At 36.0% G+C, this 26,080-nt stretch overlaps 3 protein-coding genes across 3 annotated transcripts; 1 reads left to right on the forward strand and 2 right to left on the reverse strand.

Moving 5' to 3' along the window:
- Positions 1-674: 674 nt before the first annotated feature.
- On the forward strand, positions 675-25,199 carry LOC110776427 (uncharacterized). The gene is made up of 16 exons (XM_021980990.2): positions 675-1,136; positions 1,631-1,732; positions 1,902-1,968; positions 2,089-2,270; positions 13,601-13,858; positions 14,315-14,398; positions 14,504-14,551; positions 14,644-14,708; positions 17,711-17,759; positions 18,464-18,740; positions 20,582-20,703; positions 20,840-20,920; positions 20,994-21,068; positions 21,422-21,606; positions 21,772-21,922; positions 24,517-25,199. Exons 1-16 carry the CDS (start codon positions 732-734, stop codon positions 24,712-24,714), a joined length of 2,349 nt encoding a protein of 782 aa, XP_021836682.1. The 5' UTR covers positions 675-731; the 3' UTR covers positions 24,715-25,199.
- On the reverse strand, positions 2,924-6,098 carry LOC110776428 (uncharacterized). Its single transcript, XM_056834949.1, has 3 exons — positions 5,996-6,098; positions 5,438-5,875; positions 2,924-3,394 (listed from the first exon to the last, which is right to left on the reverse strand). The coding sequence occupies exons 1-3, from the start codon at positions 6,077-6,079 to the stop codon at positions 3,344-3,346; spliced, it is 573 nt and encodes a 190-aa protein (XP_056690927.1). The 5' UTR covers positions 6,080-6,098; the 3' UTR covers positions 2,924-3,343.
- On the reverse strand, positions 6,218-8,801 carry LOC130466241 (uncharacterized). The gene is made up of 2 exons (XM_056834950.1): positions 7,600-8,801; positions 6,218-6,597 (listed from the first exon to the last, which is right to left on the reverse strand). The coding sequence occupies exons 1-2, from the start codon at positions 7,876-7,878 to the stop codon at positions 6,349-6,351; spliced, it is 528 nt and encodes a 175-aa protein (XP_056690928.1). The 5' UTR covers positions 7,879-8,801; the 3' UTR covers positions 6,218-6,348.
- Positions 25,200-26,080: the final 881 nt, after the last annotated feature.

The raw sequence follows: 26,080 nt of genomic DNA on the forward strand, positions 1-26,080 counted from the left end.
TCTTGCCTGTGACGATCTCAGCTCCCACTGAAACCAAGATCCGTCGATTCCGAATATCCATAGATGGAGTATCTAATGCCATTAAATACTTGATCCGTTTACGTACTATTTGTGTGACCCTACGGGTTCAGTCAAGAGTAAGCTGTGGATTAATATCATTAATTCCACTTGAACTGAAGCGGCCTCTAGCTAGGCATTCAGCTCACTTGATCTCACTGAATTATTAACTTGTTAATTAATACTGAACCGCATTTATTAGACTTAACATAGAATGCATACTTGGACCAAGGGCATTATTTCCTTCAAAAGTCTACCCGATCCAAAGTTATCCGACCCGAGTTTGACCCGACCAAACCCGTTTAGAACCCGACAAGGGATCACCTGGTTCGTTTTTGACCTGAACCGAACTTGACCCCACCCGAAATTTACCCGAATCGGACAACAATTAACCCGAAATCGACCCGAAATAAATAGACCCGACACAAACCCGATCTGATCCCTAAAACTCTTGACCCGAATTGAACAGACCCGAACTATCATGGTCAACCCATAATCCATCTGGTGATCCGATTTGACACCTCTACCCAACTACAGAAGTGACAAGTCAAAAAAAAAAAAAAAAAAAAAAAAAAAGTGACAAGTCATAATCATAAGACTCCTTTCTTCGTCCATTTTAACAGTTGCACACTTGCACAGTCCTGCTAAAACCCCACGCAGAAGAAGAAAGAAAAATGGGGAAGAAGAAGAGCAGCCAAAACCCTAAACCCCAACAACAACAACAAGACGACCTACTTTCAACCTTAGGAGACTTCACCAAGAAAGAGAATTGGGACAAATTCTTCACTCTTCGAGGCGCAGATGATTCATTCGAATGGTATGCTGATTGGCCTCAGCTCAAACCTCCTCTTTTCTCTCTCCTCTCTCCATCATCATCTTCATCGTCTTCGTCGGAGAAGTTGCAGATTTTGGTTCCTGGTTGTGGCAACTCTAAACTCTCAGAGCATCTCTACGATGCCGGATTTCACGACATTACCAACCTCGATTTCTCTAAGGTTGTCATCTCCGAAATGCTTCGCAGAAATGTCAGAGACCGGCCTCGGATGCGGTGGCGTGTCATGGACATCACTTCTATGCAGGTACTAAATTCTACATTGTGGGGAGATTGGTTTCAGCAGAGGAAAATTAAAAAATGATGAGTTTAATCCGAAACGGAATTCAAGTGTATGTTCTTGGCGAAATGTTACTGATTGTATTTGAATTACTTGCCAATTAAAACGTTACTGATTTGCAAATGCAACTGAATTTGAAGTAATTGCCAATTGAAAACCGATTTCGTAATTTCAAATTTAGGCAAAATGTTACTGATATTGCAAATGCAACTGAATTTGATGTAATTGCCAATTGAATGTTATTGGTTTGCAAATGAAGCTGAATTTGAAGTAATTGCCAATTGAAATACGATTTTCGTAGTTTCAAAAGTGTGATTAGATAATCTTCCTCGGTTTGTACTGTAATAGGGAGCTTAATTAAGTTGTTTTTAGTAGTCCCGATTAGCTTTGGTGAATAATCCTTGACTTTCGGTGTTAAGTAGCTGTAATTGTGTTAACTCTTCTTTGGTACTTGTTAACAGTTAGCTGATGGGACTTTTGATGTCGTTCTGGATAAAGGGGGATTAGATGCATTGATGGAGCCAGAGTTTGGTTCGAAGCTGGGTGACCAATATCTATCAGAGGTGTTCTGGTATTCCATATAAGTATAATTTTCTCACACTTATTGCATGTGCTTCAAGATTCGTGGTGTCACTTTAAGCTATTTGGTTGATTTTCTGATGAGGCTTCTAATTTTAATTTCATAATTCAATTCTTGCTGTGGGTTTGACTATGAATTTGGCGTCTCATCAGGTGAAGAGGGTTTTAAAACCAGGAGGGAAGTTTATCTGTCTCACATTAGCGGAATCTCACGTCTTAGGTATTGATTTGTTAAGTTTCATTCGAGTGTGGTAACAAGCTTCTATTTTTAGTTTACACATGCTTAAAACCTTTTTCTGAAACCTGATGGTTGGCATTGTTCTCTCCTTTATTTCCTCAGGATTACTTTTCCCCAAATTTAGGATTGGGTGGAAAATAACTCTTCATTGCATACCTCAGAAACCGTCTAGTAAGCCTAGCCTTAATACATTCATGGTGGTGGCTGTAAAAGGCGACTCTTCGGTTGTGGATGAGATAGTGTCATCTTTTGACCAATCCTCAATTGACTGCAACAAAGAACAGGTAAAGTCCTAATTCTTTTCTATTGTTTACTCTCTGGTTATCTGTATCTATGGAGGAATTAGCTATTGTAATTTGTTACCAATAACAGGATGCATATCATATAGTTGTAGTTGTAGATCTGTGTAGTGGTCTAGAATACAGCTAATTACATTGGGTTGGTTTAGAGATAAATTGAGTTGGTTTGTCTTGGGAAGGTATTAATCTCAGCCCTCTCAGGTGTTGAGTAAAATGTAAGGAAATTCCTTTTCACTACTACAAAACGCGCCTTTTATGGACGCTTTTTTGAAGGTTTTTCGACGCCAAAAGGCGTCAAGAAATTTAGCCTCGACGCTTTCCCTAAGCGTCGAGAAAACGAAAGTCGAGAATATTCTCGACGCCTGGAGGCGTCGACTACTTCGACGCTTGTTGTCGACCACCTTTTATCTTCAGCGTCGACAACCTCGACGCTTTATACCGTCCAAATGTCTGATTCAAGCGTCCACAAGTTGTTTTCCCGCTTTGCCAACATTCTTCTATTTAAAGTCCTCGACGCCCACTGGCGTCCATGTTTTCTTCATGAGAAGTTTGATTTTTGGCGTCCCCAAGATTTTTCCTGCTTTGCCCATTATTTTCCTGTTTGATGTCTCGACACCTACAAGCGTCCAGAAATTTGAATTGGCGGGAATTTAATTCAAAATTAGCACGATAATACGACCCCAAAAAACGTCTAGATTTATTTGTATAATTAAGCTTTTTTTTCACCTATTCCTGTATCGCATATAGGCTCTTTTTATTCCACCTATTCCTGTATCATATCGCATATTTAATAAATATATAATAAAAAACTATTCAATAAAACATGAATTGTGAATACTTGGTCTTTAATTAACAATAAAATTAACTTACAAAAACTTAAGTAGTTGAAATTCATAATACGTACACGTATGTTTCAAACCAGAATCCAAACATACACGCATCTATATCACTAACCGAAATCTTAACCAAATAGTCTAAAACATCATAAATCAAACCCAAGAAAAACTAAAACTTAGAAAAACTAAAACTTAGATCGATGGCAGTAGCTCATATGAAGCTCAAGTGTCTTGGCCTTCATTTTGCTTTTGCACCTTATCACGTTGGACGACCTTCAAAGAAAAATACAAAATGTAATAAATACATAATAAGTCGGAAACCCAAACTACGAAGGAAATTAAATACAACATGAGGAGAATTTCCTACAAATTTTTGTTGTCTATACATCAAAATCTCTTAGAACATCACCTATTAATTACCTTTTCTTGTATTGGTTACTTATAAAGAGTTGTGTGTGTAAGTGTAGTGCAAATATTTTGTGTCAAGTATTTAAGGGGAGACTAGCTGCATATCTGAGCGTTTGATTAAACTAGTGTCCATTTCAGCTTCGTATATAAAGAAGTCACAAGTCCTATAGATGCATACATATAGATGCCTGAGCAATTAGAGAGTATTAGGCATACATATTAATCGTCAACAATTTAGCTTTGACCAATTAGAGAGAGTATTAGGCATACATATAGATGACTGAGCAAGCTAACTCATCTGATGTAAGTACCGAAAAAAATAAAAATTGCAGATCTACTCTTTTAATTTCCAAGCTTTCCCCTGATAAGTTTACCATAACCATCAAAGTTTTATTCAGAATCTGGGTGTTCAGAACACTAACATTATTTCATAAAGAAGGCAGAAACGGTCAATTTCAATGCTGGTAGAAAAGGCATCAAAGATATATAGAAAGCATGGCACGGATAAGATGTGCTCAGAAGAGTATTCTAAAGGCTATTTGTCACACTTGCAAGATCTTTTATGTCTAGGGAACAATACAGATGTGTATATGATACTAAAACTAAGATCTGATGCCCTATCAAACACCATAAGTAATTCCCAGAAGATTCATTTCAGACACTGACAAAAAATGGAAGTGTCCCTAAATATAAACCAGGTCAGCAGCCAGAACCGCTCAAATTGGCATTGACATCATGAAGCCCGTAACACCCTGTCAAACACCATGGTAATTAGTAAAGGCCACAGTCCACGTCCATTCCAAAGCCAATAATCCATCACTCCTAGACGATCTAACCCTGAAAACACCATCTTATGAAACACATCCAACATGTATGTATTGCAAAAAGGAAGTTGGAGGAAACCTGCAACAGTCGTTCGGAGTCCACATGATTATTAATTTTTTTTTTATTCTTGCAAAGGTCACATATACTGCTCGGAAGATGCATTCTACAAGGAAGTATCTTAAACTCCAAAACAGCCGACTAACAATGACCTAGACAATATTGGTTGTAAGCACCATATATGGTGCTGGACGATAATAACCCTCGGAAACCTATTTAGAACACTAACACTATAGCTCAGCTCACACCTACAACTCTATGATTCCTTATCTAAGGCCATAGTGCCGCCATACATAACCTAGAGGAATGTTTGGTGCATATTTGGGAGAAAAGTCCTACATTAGCTTGCTACTACTTGTGGAAGATCCATCTCAAAGACACCTGAAACCTAGAGACCGAATATATACTGCCCTTGGAAATCTCTGATGACTCCATGTGAATTCTCCAAGACACCTAGTATGGTTTGGGGCCACATTATTCATCAAGATGTATGGCACTCGACAGACACATGGAACTAGAATTGGCTTATAAAAGAACTAAGGCCAACTATTATGATTTCCTGAGCACAAAGTCACACCATGTGCATATTTTTAAGTTATGCCATATATTATCCCAATCTCAATCTAAATTGCAGTTCCAGACCACTATCGCACCCTTTATTAACTTAATCCACACCGAGTCATCGAGCCACTAACCATATGAAATAGAACCACAGTGAACTCTGATCTAAGCTGCCCTTCACTCCAGGGTTTCTATAAACCAAAATTGAGCTCAAGAATCCTACATTACCCATCAAAATCCTTTTGTTTTAAAGGTCAACTCTCGTCATATTTCGAAAATTATGGCTAATTAAATCGGAGATACTATTAATTGAATCAATAAGCACAATTCAATTGAACATAAAATTTTCCACAACGAACGTTTTTAATCAATATGAAAATGCAACAAGAAGTCTAACAAGAACACTGAAATTATAGAAGAGTCAAATGCATAAAGAGTTCAACGAGAAGAAATTAGAATAATTACCCTTTGATGTGCCATTCCCAAGACTTGTTGTGCACAATCAAGAGCTTTTGTTGAAGCAGTTCCCGTACGAACTTGACCTACAAGTTGAGAAAATTGCCCAATAAGAGTTTTAAGCAGCCAATTATTCTCTTTCACTTGCTCTTGCAGCTTTCCATTTTTCTTCTCCAGTGTTTCATTTTTCTTGTTGATAGCTGATACTTCTTCTTTCACATTTTCCATCACCACGGTCCTATGACGGATTTTTCCATACCCACTCTTCCTTAGCACACCATGCACTCCATAAACGTCGCTCTTTCGAACTCCAAGTCCGTAACCTACAGGACGTTCTGGTATCTTTCCACCATGCATAGTGTCCTCAAAGGCTTCATTTTCGAGTTCTTGTTGAGACTTAGAAGGATCTACAGTCTTCAGCGATTCAACCTTGGCCTTTGCATCATCCTGCACAAAAAAATAGGATAACAATGCAAGATGAATTTCAGAAACTGTTCGGGAATTACATTTGGTGCAGTATGCACTGTAAGTATTTCAATCAAATAGCTTAATAATATGGACTCATACAACAAAATCTTCAGTGAGTGTGTTTGGAAGAAAGGTCCCGTCCTTGCCCGAATGAGTCTTTATCCAAAGGGCTAATAAGCTCATTTTTACTCCATGCTCGTCTTCCTATATATGAGTAGCAATGTAAGAAGTATAAAGAAAATCTAGAAATATGACACCATCCTAAATAAATAAAAAAATTCATGATTTGTACATAATCAGTTTGTTGGTTCGCATAGCTATTAGAACCAGATCTGTGAATTGAGTTTGGGAGGCTCGTGCTTCTTTTCCACATTCTGACAATTTCTGCACTCACATCCAAAGAGATTTATTAAGAAAATAATTATCTTTTTCAAATAATAAACAAAGATCAATTAAACTTCAATTAAAAACGTGGTACTTACTTTCCCTTTATCTGAATACCAATATCTAACTAACTTTACCCACTCTTTACCGCTAATTCCATGTCGCGGCACTGCTTCTCTAACCATCTGTTCTTCTGTTTTCTCCTCTGGTTTGTAGTAATCTTTCTTGAGAGAGTATTTATAGTGCTTCCAGCTTTTATTGGCACGCTTGAGAATTTGCGTGACGTATACCGAACCATCAGGAATAACAAAGCGATCCTTTAAAAAAGAATTTACCACGATCAGCATAGGAATCAAGAAAGGGTTCCAAGTCAAAATTATAAAGAATTCACCTGTATATGAGAATTCACCATTCATAGAGGTTACAGTAAGAAAACTAAAAATAACAGCATCATTCGGCAGTAAAAGATGGTGGCAACGTACTGGCAAGCACTATTAATAGTAGCTACAGGAGAAGTGTAGTGTAGGTATTCTCATATACAGGTAGCAATGAGAGAGTTTGGTAGGCTTTGTTGCCACATTACTTATTTATTTGCAGCAAACCTCATCTCCCACTAAAAGTTTCTGAGGTCAACTAGCAGAGTTAAGATAATTTCGTTGCACAACATTGAATTTGCATGAATCTTCTTATTTTTAAAAACCATAATTGAAAAGTTGCACCCTTCTCGTTGTCACCATTCTCGAAATAAGTGTCATACAATGAGAGTATTAAAGAGGAGTAAAGAAAGAATTAAAAGGGAGGAATTTCTCTTTAGAATCATTTTAACAGAAGAATATCTCATATATTGGCTAGAATAAAACCCTGTCTCCCCGTCACCGTATAGAATAACATGCAAGGAAAGAAAAAAGAGTGAAGATGCAGCTTAGATCAACTTCCATGGGCTAGTATGAGTCTTGTCACGTATCCCAATTGCCTCACGAGGCTATGTTAAATATTTGACTTTTCAATACCTTTGTGCCTCAAAAAGTGTGCTATTAGAACATTTATTTTGCAAAAATCAAAATCGTTTTGGTAAAGTAGCTAGGTTCAGTAAAAAATTTGACAGTAAGGATACTAACTATGGTTGTTTCTCTTTTTATAATCCCAACTACTTCGTATATGTTATCCCCAGATTTCAGATTTTTTTTCTTCTTTTCCTTTATTAAAATTTCTAATAAATTTCTAATCTAACAAACACCAGGTATCAAAGGCATATTAGATTTCAGATTAAACTGTCATATTTCAGATTGAAATAGATGATTTACTAAGATTATACTTACTTTTATCTCGTCTATCAATTTTCCTTTTAAAGCCCCATCGACATCTTTCCAATCTGTTTCTCCAACTGGACAGTAAGGCTCCATCTTTGCAAGGCTATCAATGAATTTGACCAGGATCTGTCCACCTTTCCTAAGCGGTTGACATAAGTCATTGAATTCAACAAAGTACTTGACGCCGTTGTTACTCCAGACATCGATTGCCTGAATAGGACCACTCGCCACTCCATAATTTCCCTTAGCATCTGCATAAAAAGAGTTTAGTATAATAGCAATGAACATACAATAAGGGAGTACACCAAAGCTGAAAACAAAATATGACCAGCTGTTTATCTGTTGCCGGAAATACTCTGTTGCGGCTGTTTAAACATTTCAGATTCTTTTGGTTTTACATTCAGAAATACATTGTATTGGTGTATTGCCTGGTCCATGATCAGATTAGCTATAGACTTAGGTAGGAGTTATTTATTGTTTTGGGATGTATGATGGCCTATTTTTTGTGACAGAGATAGTAATCAGGAATTTCTAGGTGGTAATGGTCTAGATAACTATTAATTAAGATTCAGCTGTATATATGAGGCACTAATTGAGGCAAACCTGCAAAGTCACCCATGGCTTTCTTTCAAGGCCCTACCAAACTTGTTCTGAACAGTCTCGTTATCAAAGGGAAATGCTTAGCTAAAATCAGAATAAGAATACTAGGAGCAGTACTAAGTGAACTTACCAATGGTCATAACCTCTTCCTTGTCATCAAAATCTACATTTTCGCGCCAATCTGGATATTCCCGCAAGGACTTCGATTTTGTTGAGTTCTCCTTTGGTTCTTGAACACTTTTTTGTTGTGATTGAGAATCTCTTGCTGATGTTTTAGTATGACTAGAAGGCGGCACAAGAGGTGGCATATTAGGTGGGATCTGACCGGAGGAAGTAGAAGGGTATTTCAGTGGTTTTGAAGGTGGGATATTAGGTTGAATTGAAATCTTGGAAGTAATCTTAGGTGGAATTTTATTTTTAGTTGATGCCTCGAGTGAATTTGATGCTGATCCAGTAGGTGGTGTTTTCCATATAGCTTGCTGCGCACTTTTTGCAGTACTCGAACATGGAGGTGCAACCATCGATGTAGTTGTACCCGGTGGAGAGAATGGTCCAAATATAATAGACTTAGGAACCTGAGATGGTTGTGATTGAGTAGCATGCTTTTTGGTTGGTTGTGATGCAGCTTCGCTCAAAGATGAGGTACGTGAAGGTAGCGACTTTGATGCTGATCCAGTAGCATCTGTTTCAGCAGTAGCTCGAACCCTCTTGCGATAAGTCATCCCTTACTATATAGCAACTGCAAGACAAGTCACAAAAAAACAGAATATCAGCAAGCAAGGCAACAGAACAACTGAACTAATCAGAACAACTGAACGGACTGAACTAATGAAAACAACTGAACTGAACAAAAGAACAAATCAGAACAAACTGAACTGAACAAATGAACAACTGAACTGAACAAATGAACAACTGAACTGAACAAATGAACAAATCAGAACAAACTGAACTGAACAAATGAACAACTGAACTGAACAAATGGACAAATCAGAACAACTGAACTAATGAAAACTGAACTGAACAACTGAACTGAACAAATACATTATATTCATACCTTGTTGTATCCAGTTATATATTCAATAGTCCATAACTCCATACCCATTGTATTAGTCTGATTTCCTAATTCTAGCTAATACAAATATCTGCTACCCTATTTTGTTTGGCTTTCTTTTCAGTCGAATACAATATCAGAAAGCACAGAAAATCAGGTTGATTCTTACCACACCCCTGCTTGAGAAAGCACAGAAAATGAGGCTATGTGCTAAGTGCTAAATGCATTAAACTAAGGTCTAAGGAGAGCAGGGTAAGAAATCATCACCAGACTCTTCCTGTTCTTGAAATAATAAGCTACAACATTGTCAAGAAGATCTAAATAACACGAGCCTGAAATTCAAGACCCAAGTCCAAACAAGTCCAGTTCACCCAGTTCAGGATCACACAAGTCCAAACAACATGAAATGTCATCTTGTGTAGCTATGGCAGATAAGTAGTCCTCTGATTCTAGAGATTCGCAGACAGCAAGTTGGCACTAAATCAAGCAAGGAGAAAAATCTTTGATGGAAAGCAGTTCAAAGGACTAGTACATATTATGACCAAGAGCCGGCCCACCATCAAAAAATCTATCAGGAATTAAGGAAAGACGACACATGCCACAAAAACCATCCCCAAGGAATAAAAAAAGTATCCAAGAACTAAGTAAATGGCAGCCATTAGTCTCCTAATTAGCAGCTATGTAGTTACATAAATCTAGCCTAGAATATTGCTAATTCGTAACTGTTAACTTGTATATATTCATACTACACGATCAATGAGAAGGCAGGGAAACCAATTCTCACATTTAGTATTGAGTATTTTACAAAACACAGAAGCAACATGAATAAATACACAATGAACCTACTGCAACAGAACGTACAAACCCGTCCTTAGCCCAATCGATCATGTAGAACAGAACACTACAACATGAAGGGCACCCAGCAACCACAGAAGCACCCAATTAGAGCTGTCAAAAATCGACCCGACCCGAAAACCGACCCGAACCCGACCCGAAAATACTGGATCCTGAACAAGATTTTGTGACCCGTAACCCGATTTTATCCGAACCCGAGCAACCCGAAAAGGAATGGGTCAAAACCCGACCAAACCCGTTTTGGACCCGACCGATTGAAAATCATTGTATTTATAGTAATAAATGACATTATGAGAAAATTTAAGCATAATAGACACGTTGTTTTTACTATTGTTGTGTGTAATATGATTTTAATTTGAATTATACGCCATTTTATGGTTGAATTTGACTAAATATGAATTTTCGTAGGAAAATTTGTTAATTTGTGCCAATATTTTGTATATTTATCACATAAATTAATGAAAATATAATGCGCGTTTTAAAATCTCTCAACCCGTTGGGTCAACCCGAACCCGAAAGTTCTGGGTCTTGAACAAGCATTTGTAAACCCGAACCCGAAAGTGACCGACCCGATTCAACCCGAACCCGAAAGTAATTTTTTACAACCCAACCCGACCGACCCGTTTGACAGGTCTACACCCAATACCCCCTTGCAGCAACAACACCACATAATTTATGCTTTCAAACAGAATTGACAGTCACATTGTTGTTCTAGCAATTGAAGTTCTTTTTGGATCGGTTTATGCATAAACAAACTAATTTTCTAACAAACTGATTTTATCAATAAATTTAAATGCTAAACATTCATAAGATAATACCATGTCAGTACCAAACCAACTAGAGAATCAAAAGTTATCAAAATTAACATAATAATGTTTGAAATTCATAGGTTTCTACATAATCACATATATAGCAATCAAAATGAAAATATCAAAGAGAATTGAAAGAACAGGAAAACACGAATGGACAAGATTGAATGTGGTACCTCGAAAATTCCAACACAAAGCCGCGAAATTGAATGTGAATTGAAGAAGCTCTAATGGTGTCCGCGACTGTGACTCGTGGAATTCATGAGAAAGATGAAGAATATAATAAAAAAATAAAATTATCAGATTGAGCAACAAAAGAAGAAAGAAAAAACAAAAGCAAAGGAATTGGCGATAAACCTGAGATGAATTGACGAAGAGGTGGTGATCGAATTAGCGAGAAGATTGGATTTGCAGAGTATAAATCAGTTTAGGGTTTCTGTTGGGAGAGTGGTGGTAGTGGGTCGAGTTGGGCGGTTAACTCGAAATTAGAAGATTCAGCGGGCTTATCCCTCATGTACAGGGGCACGTGTTTTATGGACCCAGTGCACATGAATTATGGACGACTTACGTAGTCGGTCACATCTCGACGCCAAACACCGTCCAGGAAACACGGAATTTCTTTTTTTCCCCTGACGCGATGCCGCACGCGTCGAGGATATGGCGTCCAAATGTGGCACGTTTTGTAATAGTGTTTGGTAATGAAATCATAATATTTGACTGATTTTAGTTTCACAAAAAGGACGTTAGAACTGCATAATTTTTTCCTAATGTGGGTTGTATTTCTCTGCAAATCTTGCTCTAAGAGGCAATATGAACAAGCTCAGCCTGGGACTGAACTGGGAGGGGTTGGTTCTCTGTTTTTCATGTCTAGAGTTTAACTCATACTTTCAATGATGTGAAACGAGATAAATGGTTACTCACTTTTGTTATGATAGCAAGTTGGTTGTCCTATTTATACGAATAGAATACCGGTCCAGTGTTTTATTTTATTTTATTTTACTTATACAAATAGAATACAGTTTATTCTTCTTTCTGTTTCCTACATAACCTGATTCCTTCAACCTAAGTAATATTGTTCTGTAAAAGTCAGTAAATCCATTTAACAAAACACTTGTGAATCAGCTTTGACTAGTAAATATCAATTTTAATCATAAAAATATTCTTAGTTCAGTGTGAAGAGAACAGGCTTCAGTCATACTTTCAAAAAAAATGATTTATGTGAGGGGTCAAATGTCTGCAACTTCTCTCCTTGAGTTAGTAACAAATACTTCGTATTTTTCTTTCTTTTAGATTAAGGAAATAGATCAATTAAGAGTAATAATAGTAGGTTAGAGCAAAAGGTTTGTTATTTGTGTTGGATCCTGACCATGTCAGTCGTTTTGTGATTTGCGTGCGGAGGGGGTGGGGGGTGAGAGGATAGTGGTGACTAGAAAAGTGGTGGGTGGTCCGGGGGCAGTATGCTTAAATATTTGCATGACAACGGGAGAAATTCCAATAGAAGTATCTGTACATATGTAATTATGGGAAAGCAAAAAAGACCTCAAAGTTCTACCAACTTGCAAAGTACACGAGGTATGTCCTATCAAGAAGACTATCTACTGCTATGGCATGTGTTGAAAGTAAAAAAAATCACTTCACTGAAATAGCATGTGATCCTTCTCATTTGGTAACTTAGTAGGTGAGATGAAGTTCTTGAGTATCATTCTCCATAGTATGTATTTAGTGATTGCAGTTATTGGTAGGCTAGATTTTTTTACTCATATTGTAGGGATGGACTGTGGGATACTAGTCTTACGGCTTAGTAGTGTCCATTCGCTGGAGGGTTTAAGTATGCTACTCCCTCCGTCGCCTTTTACTTGCCCCGTGCTACTTTGCATAAGATTTTAGGAGAGTGAAGAAGTAGAAAAGAAAATAATTGGTTAAGGGTGGAACCCAACTCTTAGAGAAAAGTAGAGAGAAAAAATTTACCAAGAAGGAAACGGCACAAGTAAATTGGGAGTATGGGACACCCCATAAAAGAAAATGGGGCAAATAAAGTGTGATGTAGGTAGTATTATGCATCCGACTAGCACAAGCTGTGAAGTAGTAGAAAAATTGGAGTTCAGAAAGCATGCTGGAAATCCTTTTCTTTTTGAAAGAATATAGTGAAAACTAAAAATGGTTGGGAAGTGAGGCAGATAAATTTTCCCCTGGGACATGATAGAGGTAAATACTTGAAGTTGTCTATAGAAGGAAACCATAATGAGTTACTAAGTATTAGTACCATTAAATATATAAATACTTACCATACGTGTGAAAAATACTTCGAGGTCAATTTTTTATAGGCCTTATTAGGTTTCACCAGTAGGCAGTAGTGTTGATGATGTCTGGAATATTGGGCATAGCAGGGGCTGTTCTTTTATTGACTATTAAATCCATCACTTTGATATACATGTTGCTATATGATCAAAGTCAAACCACTTTGAAAGTCGATAAATGTTCATCGAGAAGCCAGCTTGGCTTATGATAATTAAACACTATTGTATTCCAGGATGAAATAGTACATGTTGAATTTGTCGATGGATGTGTGTGTGTGTGTGTGGTTGTTTATGCAGGCAGAGTTCTAGTGAATTTCCAACCAGATGAATGTCCTTTTACGTTCTAATTAAGTAAAAAAATTCCACAAATTACCAACAGAATCTTTCTTATATGACAGGTTCGAGGACTCAATGCTGCACTAGAAGCTGAAAATGAAGTTCGCAAAGCACATTTGGATGGTTCTGATTTATTGTACTCTCTTGAAGATCTGAAACTAGTGGCTAAGGGTGATCTGATGGAGCTTACTCCTGGTCGACGTGTTCAATTGATTTTGGGTGGAGTAGGCTCCCTTTTTCGTTACAGAGCTGTGGTTCTAGATGCTCAACCACAGTCTCTCCCCTACTCATACCATTGTGGAGTTCTACTTGTGCCCAAGGTTAGTTCATGCTCTACAGCTTGCTTAAGATCATTCCTAATAGTCATAGAACTCATAACAGGCGCTGGTAATTGGATTTCAAAATTTATCGTTCCTTATTATTTGCAGACAGGGTGAATTATCTACTCTTCTTTCTCATCCTTGAATTAAAAGTTACTTTATAATGACCACTTAACTCTGTTACAAATTTACTTTAACAATGGCTGTAACCCTCTTCTTCCTGGTGCTGCCCCTTTAACTTTTACTTGGATATGGTCTTGGTGAACTTAGGGCAAAGAAAATTTTCTCTCTTGGCTTTTTTAAGCCAGTGAAATTTCAGATAGAAAATGGAAAATGTATTGCATCTAGATTAATTTTAAAACTTTTGATGTATACTTCTGCATATCTATATTTTCTGGAACTGTATTATTAGATATTGGTGACCTAAACTGTAAATTTTTACTTTCTATTTTCCAGGATAGGGTTCGTGAATGGCTATTTTCCTCGGAAGAAGGGCAATGGATGGTGGTTGAGAGTGCAAAGGCTGCTCGACTGATAATTGTAATTTCTTATTTACTTATCTCTAAGCTACAATTAGGTTTTATAATTGTTGAATTTTGCTGCTGGGAGTGCCCATTTTTTAACTAAAGAATTGTGGATCTTTAGATTTTTTTGAACTCCAGTCATGCTAACCTCAGGATGGAAGAAATTCAGGTAGAGCTAGTTTTTTCAAACAAGAAATATTAAATTTCCATCATAGTGTTTTGATACTAATTAGTCACTGATGTCTGTTCTGCATTTGACAGAAAGATCTCTCTCCTCTCGTGAAGCTGTTGGAACCTGAGAACCATGACAGTGGGGCACAAATTCCGTATGTGTTATCTTCTTCGTTTCTTTGTATTTGGCTTCCTCCTCTCTAAGTTTTGTGGATATCTTATTATGACGATTTATTGGAATATGTGTATCTTCTTGAATCTTCTTAGTTTATAATTGTCTTGGATCCTTGTAATGAGCCATGCCTATAGATGAGTAAAACGAAGCATCATGCTGTGACGAGTAATAAAGGTCCAAACATCCATGGGGTGCGGGGGAGGGGGTTACTAAATGCAGTGTTATTGTCCTACAAAAGAGAAGTCTTCTTGCAAACTTCTTCACATCTGCCACTCTATTACTATGTAACATTGTAACCTAAGCTCAAACTTACTTCGCCTGGGTACAAAGCAAAGTAACCTGAGCTTGGACGGAAGGAACAAGAATAGAGTAGCAGACATGTTTGCAAGAAAATAACATCTAATTTTTGTTAAACCCCTCACCCCCCTGTTTGGACCTTCATTATTGGATATGTTTATAGGTTCTATGTATTTGTCAAACATAAGATGTTACACCCAAATATGAGGTAATCATCATATTAATATGATATTAACTCGGTTAATCATTATTAACTTTTAGATGAAACCAGACTTGAAGATTAGTACTAGCATAGTAACACCTGGCGCATGCAGTAAATCTGGGTGAAACTAAAAAAAGATTTTTTTGATGCTCCTAGTTGCTAGTTGTACTATACTGAACAGGGAACCTATATTCTTATTTCTGCAAAACCTGTAAATCATGCATGGGATGGTTATTTCTGTTATTAGCGAAAAGGTTTCAGTAATAACAATGAGGTCTTGCAATTTTAAGAAGCTGATCATAGGTTCATCTTTACAATGGACCATCAGATTCAAGACTGCCCTGCTGGCTACTTTGAAGGTTACATGAGGGAGTCTTAATGAAAACTACTGTTATGTATCTCAAGGTTGTCCAATGGCTAGTTAGACCATTGTTTATAACAAATAAAAGATTGATTACCATGGAGGTATGGATGAACATTGAAAGTCCCGTGACTCCCGTCATGCCCTAAAAAGGTCTAAAATTTACAACCTTTGTTTGACAAAACTGAGATAAGTCTCGCTCTGAGATAAAGGTTGTTATTTGTTGGACTTTATATCCAACATTTTCACTGTAGATGTTATAAAACCCAAAATCACTCCTTAGGAGGCTATGGCTCAAACCTTGAAGAATCTTTTGAGGCCCATAGAAGCCTCTTCTGATCTTAAATATCCACCCCCATAAATATTTTGAGTATTGAGGTACCACTTATCTACTAGGAGACCTTGTGTCCCTTTAGATCGACATATTATTTCTTATATAGACTAGTACCAGGCATACGTTTGTACATTACTAGTTGTTGGACCGCGGGCGCAGCGCTATCCCCCAAGATATTGGAATCCATTAGCAAAAATAACTGCGTAAATAGGTGGAATAATTAGACGAGGAGTAAATTATTTATCAAATGTTAAGTAAATATGTTGTGGTTGCTAATAATACCTTGCAAATGAAGGAGTCCGATATTTCATTTGTTATATAAATATATAATCTAAGCATACCAAGATAAATAAATTATTGAAAAGAACGTAAGAGAAAAAAAAAGGGGACAAAAGGGATCAGGTCATCAGATAGAAGGAGAAAGAAAGAAAAAGAAATAAAATGAAATGAAATGTTGATGGATGCATTTGAACCTCAGAACAAAGGAAACAAGCATTTAGAGCTTACAAAGGGAAGGTTTGGAAATTTTGCTCCTTTTGAATAGTGCATTTCAAGGAATCCTCATTCATATCACTATTGATAAGCATAGTACTCAAAACACATGTATTTTAAAGGTTTCGGAAGTCTGTTTAAAACAAGCGGGCTTAAAGCGCACCGAAGCGCGTAGCCCTATGGAAAAGCGCTTAATTAGGTATGAGCGAAGCATTTGTGATTAAGCGCGCTAAATTCTTCTTTTTTTAAATTACTTTACGTTGAAAGAATTTTTTTTATGTTGTTATTATATTTTGGACCACACCTATTAATCCTTAACAATAGAAAGTGGGCCAAGAGTCCAAAAGAAAAGGAAAAAGAAGAAAAGAAGAAGACAACAGTCATAGCAGCCGGCCCTAGCTTCTTGATAAACACTATGTTATATGCTTTCTTTTTGTTATAACAAAGAGTAATATATTTTTGGAAGCAAATCTGATGTTTATATAATTTTTGTGGTTATTTTAGTAAGACATATATGCATAATAGTAAACAAATCTTTAATTCTTAAAAAGTGTGCTTCACTTCGATGAAGCGCACGCCTTGCACTTGCGCTTTCCGCTTAGGCTTTAGGACTCGTATTGCTTTAGTGCGCTTTACGCTTTTTTATACACTAATTGGAAGTAGTAGTCAGTTAGTCACTACTTCTATGGCCATTAACTCATTAAGTGTATGATCATTCTAACATCATTGCAAACAATATTCTTTCTTTTTGGTAACTTGGTTTAAAGCTAGCTAATGTCATTTGGTTGCTATGCTTGAGTTCCCGATAACCAATTTTCTAGCCGTCCATGTTCTCGCACCATATTGGAAAATATGTCCACTTTTATTCCCAGTATCATGGTATTTCATCTGATCAACCAACCCTACTCTTCCCCTCCACTCAACACTCTATATCTTTTTCTTTTGTTACTGCATAACTGTTCTACATTTCCCCTCTTTTGTAACGTTCAATTCCTGAATATCCTTTATTTTCATAATTTCCTGTACTCAGGATGAGTATATGAACAATAATAATTTTTGTTCCATTTTATTTTTAAACTAATCATGGACTTACTTTGAGAATAGTTTCACGGGAGCCACTAACACCAGTTACAATGATAGATTGCTTCCTTTGATGGTTGTGCATGCTTTGTTTTTTGTTTGTCAACATTCTGGTTATCTGTGCTTTTAGTAAATGGTGAACTTTTAGTCAGTCTATTAATTTTTTGGTCTTATGCATATTTTCTTGAGGTGTTTTCTTACCAAAACTGTGGGCAGGTTTATGACTGCTGGTGATGGGATCAAGCACCGAGAAATTGTTCATGAGGTTTGAAGTTAATGTACTTCAAGTATAGATGTCAATAGTTTCCTTTACTATGCTGTCGTTGAATTCCTTTATCACTTATTTTCTAAATGCGTGCTCGCCAAAGCGCTGCTTGCTGCTTGAGGGATAAATTTTTCACATCATACAAAATGTTTTATCTATTTCTGGTTAACAACTAGATACCACAGCAGTTAACATGGTTCTGTTTCTAGCACAAAAACTAATATTTTTCCCCGTTCTTTTAATGTCTATTTCAAGAGAAATCGTATAAGTTGCTTTTTTTTGCTTGCTTTATATTTTCTAAGGGGTGGCACATTTAATGTTTGTACTAATTGATTTGTAGTCAATATCAGGAAATTCATGCAAAATTTTACTTAGCTTTCCATTTTCTCATCCAGAATAAATTGATCATGATCTGTTTGCTTGTAGATTAAATTTTATGATAACGTGATAGACTGTTGAAACAGATTGATGCATTGTATTATCTGCTGAGTAACTTGTGTCAATTTTCATGCTATCCTGTTTTCCGTGGTGGTCTATGTATAAGGATCCTTCATGCTTTGCACGGTGGCTGTTATGTTGTTTCAGTATATTTATATAGTCATATAACTTCTCAGTAAATGTTCTTTTTTTCTCTGGAAGGAGAAGGTTATACAAAGTTTAATCTACTGCATCCTTATTATCTCCAGTATCTTGTGCCTTTGTAGGTCACTTCTAAATTAACTGGCCCAGTAGTCGTCGAGGATGTTATATATGAAAATGTCGACGATCATCTTGCTTCCGTCTGCCCATCAAAGGAACCTGTATTCCGTCGACTTATTTTCCAAAGGACTGAGAGTCTAGTTCAATCAGAAGCATTGCTTATTAATAAAAGATCTGAGGTATGTAACGGTGAAACTGGAAGGAAGAAATCCACCACAACTACGAAATCTAAGTTTAAAGAAAAGGAGAAGCCAAAGCAATCTGAACAGTCTAAGATAGGCGGTAAGGAATGACATATCAATCTCTTTCCTTATCACTCAGTTTCTTCTCATTTGAAGTATGCATGTGTTTTGTGTTTATTTGATTATTTTAAGATGGAAAACTAAGAGCAACTCCAATGGTTGGAAAATAGACCTGCGCACGAAAAAAAAGAGTATATGAGCAGGTATCTCACCATTGTTGCAATAATGACATCAGCAGCTACGAAAACATTGTAGCTATTTTGGGCGGGTAGCTCACAAAATAAAAGGGGAAAAAATATGAATTAAATATTATAGGGAGCTACAAGGGATTGTAGCCCACCAATATGAAAGTTTGTAGCTTAAAATAATTGTAGCTAGAAATATGATGTGGCAAAGTTAGCTACATCACCTTGTAGCCCACCATTGGAGTTGCTCTAAGAGCATACTCTCTGATAAAAGAGAATTGACCAAGGAAATTACTGTAATTTTTGAAGTCACTTCATTGTCAGCATCTGTGTTCAATCCAAGAATTTACCAGTACAAAAAGAACATAAAGAGATGAGTCAAAGATTGGCATAAAGGGATAAATCTGGCACACCGCCTAAAAAAAATTTAGAAAGTGAAAAGACAGGATTAATAAGATATATATTCAAGATACATGTCCCTAACGGTTTTTGTTTTAAATTACTTTGTATACATGTATATATAGAGTGTATAAGAAAAGGGTGACTGGTAATTAAGAGCCTTGTTTATTCGAAGGTAATTTGCTTGCTTTACTATGGTTTTATAGTCAAGTCAAGAAATGAATGCATCGCATGACCATTTGCTTGATTTAATATGGCACTATGGCAGTATGGTTAAGTCAAGAAATGACTTTCTACGTATGTTGATTTTTTGTATTATTGTATTATGATGGCAAAGTTGTATGATATCTAGGATGCAAAATGTGTTAACTAATTGTGCAAAATGTTGCACCCTCTAACCAACCCTATGTCCCATATTAGTTTGCACACTTTCCTTAATTGGATGTCCCAATTTTATTGCACACTTTTCTTTTCAAGTAACCACCATACTACTTCTCTGTCTATCCACAATTCTTTACCTCCTAGCCAATTTTATATGTGCAAAATTATATGGGACAGGAATATTGTGTTTCTTGAGTCTTGACCTGGACTGTGAATTTACAAATTTGCATGTGACTGAGCGTGTATTCATTTTCTTCAGTTGCCATTAATATTATTCTTGAATGGCCTACTTGCTTATTCTGTTTGCGTGGGAAGATTTGTAGGTTTTTGTGATTTTGAAGGTAGAAAACCTTCATCGAAGTAACTATTGACATACCCGTTTGATGTTCTACCTGAAATATGCACAGATACCGTTAAGAATATACAATATTGTTGAAAGTCAGATGGTTAGGCATCCGTCTAGAAAGCCTGAAAGTGGGAAGAAGATTAAATAGTCTCATAACTTATAGTGATCATTGGCTAAATTTTGTATGCAAAAAATTCTCTAAAATTCCAAATACCAAAATAACCTTCTATAAAATCCCTGCGAGGTCGAAGAACCTCTAGGTAACATCACAGAAAGAACCCTTTTTCCCCTCCATTAGGAATTATTACAAAGTTCCTGAACCTAATAATTTAATAGCACATATAGTGTTTTGGTGTTTACAAGAAAGTGAACAACTAAAAAACTGAATTGATATTGTGAATGTCTGCTGCAGAGGTGTTGGACTATGACACTCTGCCTTCATTAGATGTAGAGGTTTAAAGCAAATTATCCTAGTCACTGTTGAACATTTGAATACAAATAAATTTTGGTATTCCGAAACTCTCCCTCTTAATTTCCTAATCCTGTATTCTTTTCCCCTTGATTTCACAGAGCTGAACAACAATGTGGAAGTTGATCACACCTTTGTGGCTAGCTCATACCATACAGGAATTGTTGCTGGATTCACGCTGATCTTACCTTACTTAGAAAGTATGGTATCTAGTGAGGAAAAAGTAAGAAAACTGTTCATCGGACCCTCTTGTTCAATATATGTAAAAAAAGAGGATACCAAAAAAAAACTGTGGTGTTGAGACTGTTGTAATTGGTCTTGTAGCTGATGCTCTTTGCATTATTTCTTTTGTGTCACAGGTTCAAACTGTTGTAATTGGTCTTGGAGCTGGTCTGCTTCCAATGCTTCTCCACAAGTGTATGGACTTCCTGCAAGTTGAGGTAGCTTACTTTCTTGTAATTTAGAGTATTTGTATAGTGCAGAGGTTGAATGTTTTTTGGGTGCTTATTCCAGGCAGTTGAATTGGATCCGGTGATGTTAAGTCTTGCAAAAGATTACTTCGGTTTTTGTGAAGATGAGCGTTTAAAGGTATGTTTCTGAATTTTTGAGATGTGTTATTGCTGCTTTTTAATTATTTTTTAATAGTTATGTTTTCTGTGCATGCTCATGTGTATTATGGATTGCATTAGTTAAGTTGTTGAACCTAGTTACTCAACTCCTTCGGCAATGTCATTGTGCTACAGCTTTATTTGTTTTTGGTCATGCCGGGATGGCTTAATCACCATTATTGTCCTAAGGCTGCAGTGTTTAAAAAGTTTGTTTATTCCAATTTCCCATGATTTCCCATATGATGGTTTTCTTTAGTCTATTTGTGTCCAATTCGCTGCTTTCCTCCTACTATTCGCTATAACTTGTGTTACCTTCTTTCTGATGGTTCTTAGGTTCACCTTGCTGATGGGGTTCAGTTTCTCAAAAATCTTACCATTTCCAGTCTCCAAGAAGGGGTTAATATCACTGGATCCAAGGAGAGTATTAGTGGTAGTAGTCTTGGTGCATCTAATGTGAGACACCAGCCTGTCCAGAAATTTGACATAATTGTAGTTGATGTAGATTCATCAGATTCAAGGTGATTATTTTTTCATTTTCTTTTGTTTTAAATACATATTTGTATATACTAGTACTCTAGTAGTAATCAGATTCAAGGTAATTATTTTTCATATTCATTTCTTTTAGTAAATTTTTATATACTAGTAGTAATTAGAGGATCCCTGTTTCTGGTTTCTTGTAACAGCTCTGGATTATCTTGCCCTGCTGCTGATTTCGTAGAAGATTCTTTTTTTGCTACTGTAAAGGATGTCCTTTCTGAGCAGGGGCTTTTCGTCATTAATTTGGTCTCAAGATCTCCTTCCATAAAGGAAGTGATTGTATCAAGGATGAGAACGGTAAGAAAATTAACTGGGAATTTGGTATAATTTCAGTAGAAGCTGTGTGCGAACTATGAATCAATAGTTAGTCTGCCAGCAGATTCTTTCCTTGCTGGACATGTTTACTGTTTCAAATTTCGATAGTGTTTGGCCAAGCTTGAAACTGAAATTTGGCAAACAAGGTGTTCCATAGAAGTAGAAACACTTTTCCTAGAAGCCCAAATGGACCCAAAATAGTTTCTAGAGGGTGTAGAAGTATAAACTCCAATTTGGAGCTTCTGAGAACAGTTTCTTGCGGGCTCTAATTGCTCATTTAATGAAATTTTTTCTTGCCCAATATTACCCTCTCACAATTCAGAAAATCCACAATTGCCCCAAAAACCCATTTCTAACCGTACTTCTTCCTCACTTCTCACCTCTACTAAATGACGGGACAAACTCCCCTCATCCCACAAAAGTTGAGACCTAAATACTAAAATGCAAACCCAATACCAAACAAATGAACCCCCTTTCGTTCAACCCAAAAACAATTGTTTGATTTAGTTGACTAATTTCTCTTTTTATTTAATTCCATTAGTAGTATCCATCGCTGTTATTCATAATTTTGGCGGCGGCGACGTTGTTGAATGTTTTGGTGGTTCTAATTGAGAGAACTAGAAGGGGTGAAAATAAAGGTTGACGGTGGTGATATCATTGAAGGTTGTGGTGAAGCCTATAAGGTGGTGTAAAGGGTGAAGGGATGACGGCAATTTGATTATATTTTTTTCCTGAAATTAGTGAAAGAGAGGGTGGTAGGCTAGATGATTTTGGTGGTTGACATTTGAGAGCGAGGGTAGTTGACTGAAAACCTGGGAAGTTATTTCTTTTTTTTGGGTGAAATATTTTTGATGGTTTGTGTATGTGAGCTCTGGTAACTGGTTACTTCATATATACTCTCTCCGTATGTTTTTAGGAGTTACATGTTGATCGGCACAAAAATTAAGGAAGATGAGTTGATTTTCTTATAATAATGATGCAAGTGATGTATGTGTTAATTATTTTATTGTAAATGTTTGATAGTAAGTGAATGATTTATGGTGAGAAAAGATGATGCGAGTATGTGTGGGGGGCAAGAGGGAGAGAGGTAAATTATAAACATTGAGGGAGTGGGGACACTAGGTGTAATATTTTAATAACAAAGAAAGGAAATGTAACTCTTAAAATAAATACGGCTAGAAATGGTATATGTAACTCCGAACAAAATACAGAGGGAGTATCAATTCAAGGCTAAACATTTTTTATGGTTTATGTGTTTTGGATTTTGTGATATATATATATATATATATATATATAAGCATATAAAATAATTACAGGCCAAACTTTTTAATGGTTTATGTGTAATATTATTCGTATTCCACTTGTATGTTTTTGTTGTCAACATTGTTTTAGTTTAACTAATTGATAACAAAAAATTACTACTCCGTATAACTTTTTACAAAAGGTCTTCCACGCACAAGGTGGACAATAAATTTATTGTGTCCACCATAACCTAGTTTTTTGTAACTTTTAATATGTTTTGATTAACTTTTATGTTACAAAAAAAAAGTTGATGGATAAACATTATAGTGATTTTGGAAGAATAATTTTTATTAGAATGAAAATTTTTTCCACTAAAAAATAGATAACTTTTACATAGCAGGGTAACTTTTAAGCATTTTGAGTTACCTTTACTACGGTTATACACCACTTTTGAATAAGAATTTGTGAACCTTTTATTTTTAAAGAATACATCATAAACTAGAAACTCCAAAAATATAGAATGGGCCAAACAATATAAATTTGTTTCTATTTCTTAGAAATAGCTCTCAAAATTTGTGGCCAAATACTTCTGTTTATCAAAAGTGTTTCTCTAGAAACAGTTTTTGTAGAACTACCTATAGGAAAGAAAAGTTGTTTTCCAGAAGCTTGGCCGCCAACCAGGCCCCTTCAGTTGTTAGTTTAACCTCTAGACCCTAGTTTCAGTAGCAATTGGCATGACTGCATGACTGAGGCCAAAACTGCTGAACTTATTAGCTCCAGTCCAAACTGACTTAGCTTATTAGTTGTTATTAGCATTGAACTGAACTTATTAGTTGTTAGTTCTCAACAAAACTTGTCTACCCTGACTTTAGTCTTTAAGTTACCTACTAAACTTTTAGATTTTAAACTTATTTTTTAAGGAGAAAAGTAGTAGGATTAATTCAAACGTGTTAACCAATATGTACTTTGCTGTTAAGTAGCAAGCCAGTCGAAGCCTTTTGCTGAACATTGTTTTAATATATAGCTAGTGCGTTACACAAGTGTGCCTTGATCTTACGAACCCTCCACCAGACCCCAGATTTGGAGCTTCATGAGTAACCTTTGGGTACAATGTTATGGTTTGACTATTGAATTATGATAGGAATTATATTTGGGCACAGAAGAGAGTTCAATTAACGCTAGTGTAGTTTGTATTTGACCGTTTCTTGGGGGATGTGGGTCTAAGGGTTCACAGGGGAACTAATTGTAATTTGTTCTCTTGGTACAGGATACCCATATATTAACCCTTTGAGATACTGATATATTATACTCTAATTCTTGTTTTTTATATTCAGGTTTTTAGTCACCTTTACTGCCTTCAACTTGAGGGTGATGTGAATGAAGTTGTTTTTGCTGCAAACTCAAATACGCGTGTTATGGATGAAAACATTTCTGAAGCAGCAATCCAGTTTCAGAAGTTGTTGAAATTTGACAATCCACAGCGAAGCCAAGGCATTGTGGATATGGCTAAGCAAATCAAGCGCCTAAAGTGATACTTTGCTCAACGAATGGAATTTTGCTGATTCAAGCACGTTCCCATCAACCAATGCATATACTGAGACTGGAGTCGGCTTGGTAGCTGAATTCGTTCAACTCATATGGTTCCGAACTTCCAAGCTCGCAAATTCAAGAGGTGAAATTTTGAACAATTTATCAGAAAAAAAAGAAGCGACAGAGATACTGTATCGGGCCTTGATGAAAATTGCTTTGCTTGTAATCCGTACTACATGTTTGCTAGTTTCGTGTAATGACCCTCAGAGAGTCAGAGGTAGCCACATAGCTTCCTAGTTTGTTGCTTCTCTTTTCTTCCATCAACTTAATTCATTCTCTTTTTGCCACCAGTTTTCCGGCTTGGTAAATAGTGAACATGAACAGAGGTAACCCGATTTCGGTCATGATAGATACTCTGTACTTCTAAGATACTATCACATTCAAATATCCCAAGTACGTAGTAATACAATTATGATATTTGTATAAATGTACAATATGTTACTTGTGTCTTGAATCTTCTTGTACACATAATAAACGGCGTTACCTATGATAAAAGCTAAGTTCTAAACTAATAAGTTCAGATAAGTAAAAATAAAACACACTATAATTACAATCTTCTATGTAAATAAAAAATTTCCAAAACGTGAAACCAATATCTACATTTTAGTCAGGTTTAGGTGTAGTCGTGTAAGCTACAATGACATTTTTTAGTTCAAAAAGTCTTGCATGCACAAGGTGTACACTAAATTTATTGTACACCAACATAACTTTTACCCAGTTTTTTGTAACTTTTACCCAAATTTCTCTAACTTTTATATTATTCAAAAAAAAAGTTGATGCATAAACATTTTAAATGGCTAAATGATAAATGGTATATATTATTAGTGATTTTAAAGAAATATTTTTTATTAAAATGAAAAGTTTTATCAGTAAAAAGTAGATAACTTTTATATATGTAAGGGTAACTTTTAAGCATTTTACGTTAACTTTAAGTTTGGTGCACAATATTTATCGTACACCTCATGTAAATAAGAATTTGTATTTTCAGTTTTTAGAAAAATCACTACAATAGAATAATTTCTAATTATGAGGAAAATTAAAATGTACTGACAATTAACGCAAGCAACCCGTGCACAACGAGATTAACAATTTTATTATTTTTTTAATCCGTGTTGCTTATTATTTTATTTTTTTGAAACTAAAATTAATTCATTAATAAAGAGTCATACGACATCTACAAAATAAATTTGAATCTATCAAATACATAACAAATTGAATCAAATAAAACTCGTTTTCTTCAAAACTACGATCATCTCGCGTCGAACATCTTGTATACCCTCTAACACATCGCTGTTTGATACAGCCTTC

The sequence above is a fragment of the Spinacia oleracea genome, chromosome 1, assembly GCF_020520425.1.
Source record: "Spinacia oleracea cultivar Varoflay chromosome 1, BTI_SOV_V1, whole genome shotgun sequence".
Classification (NCBI taxonomy): Eukaryota; Viridiplantae; Streptophyta; class Magnoliopsida; order Caryophyllales; family Amaranthaceae; genus Spinacia; species Spinacia oleracea.

Excerpts from the sequence above, each read along its gene's own strand:
- LOC110776428 (XM_056834949.1), bottom strand. The coding sequence starts at position 6,079 with ATGAGCTTATTAGCCCTTTGGATAAAGACTCATTCGGGCAAGGACGGG. Across the intron at positions 5,876-5,995 it reads CACTCACTGAAGATTTTGTT|GATGATGCAAAGGCCAAGGT; the intron begins GTATGAGTCCAT and ends TTTTTTGTGCAG. Across the intron at positions 3,395-5,437 it reads TGGGAATGGCACATCAAAGG|GTCGTCCAACGTGATAAGGT; the intron begins GTAATTATTCTA and ends TTTTCTTTGAAG.
- LOC130466241 (XM_056834950.1), bottom strand. The coding sequence starts at position 7,878 with ATGTTCATTGCTATTATACTAAACTCTTTTTATGCAGATGCTAAGGGA. Across the intron at positions 6,598-7,599 it reads AATTGATAGACGAGATAAAA|GATCGCTTTGTTATTCCTGA; the intron begins GTAAGTATAATC and ends TCTTTTTTAAAG.
- LOC110776427 (XM_021980990.2), top strand. The coding sequence starts at position 732 with ATGGGGAAGAAGAAGAGCAGCCAAAACCCTAAACCCCAACAACAACAA. Across the intron at positions 14,399-14,503 it reads AGGCTGCTCGACTGATAATT|ATTTTTTTGAACTCCAGTCA; the intron begins GTAATTTCTTAT and ends GTGGATCTTTAG. Across the intron at positions 18,741-20,581 it reads TGAACAGTCTAAGATAGGCG|AGCTGAACAACAATGTGGAA; the intron begins GTAAGGAATGAC and ends TTGATTTCACAG.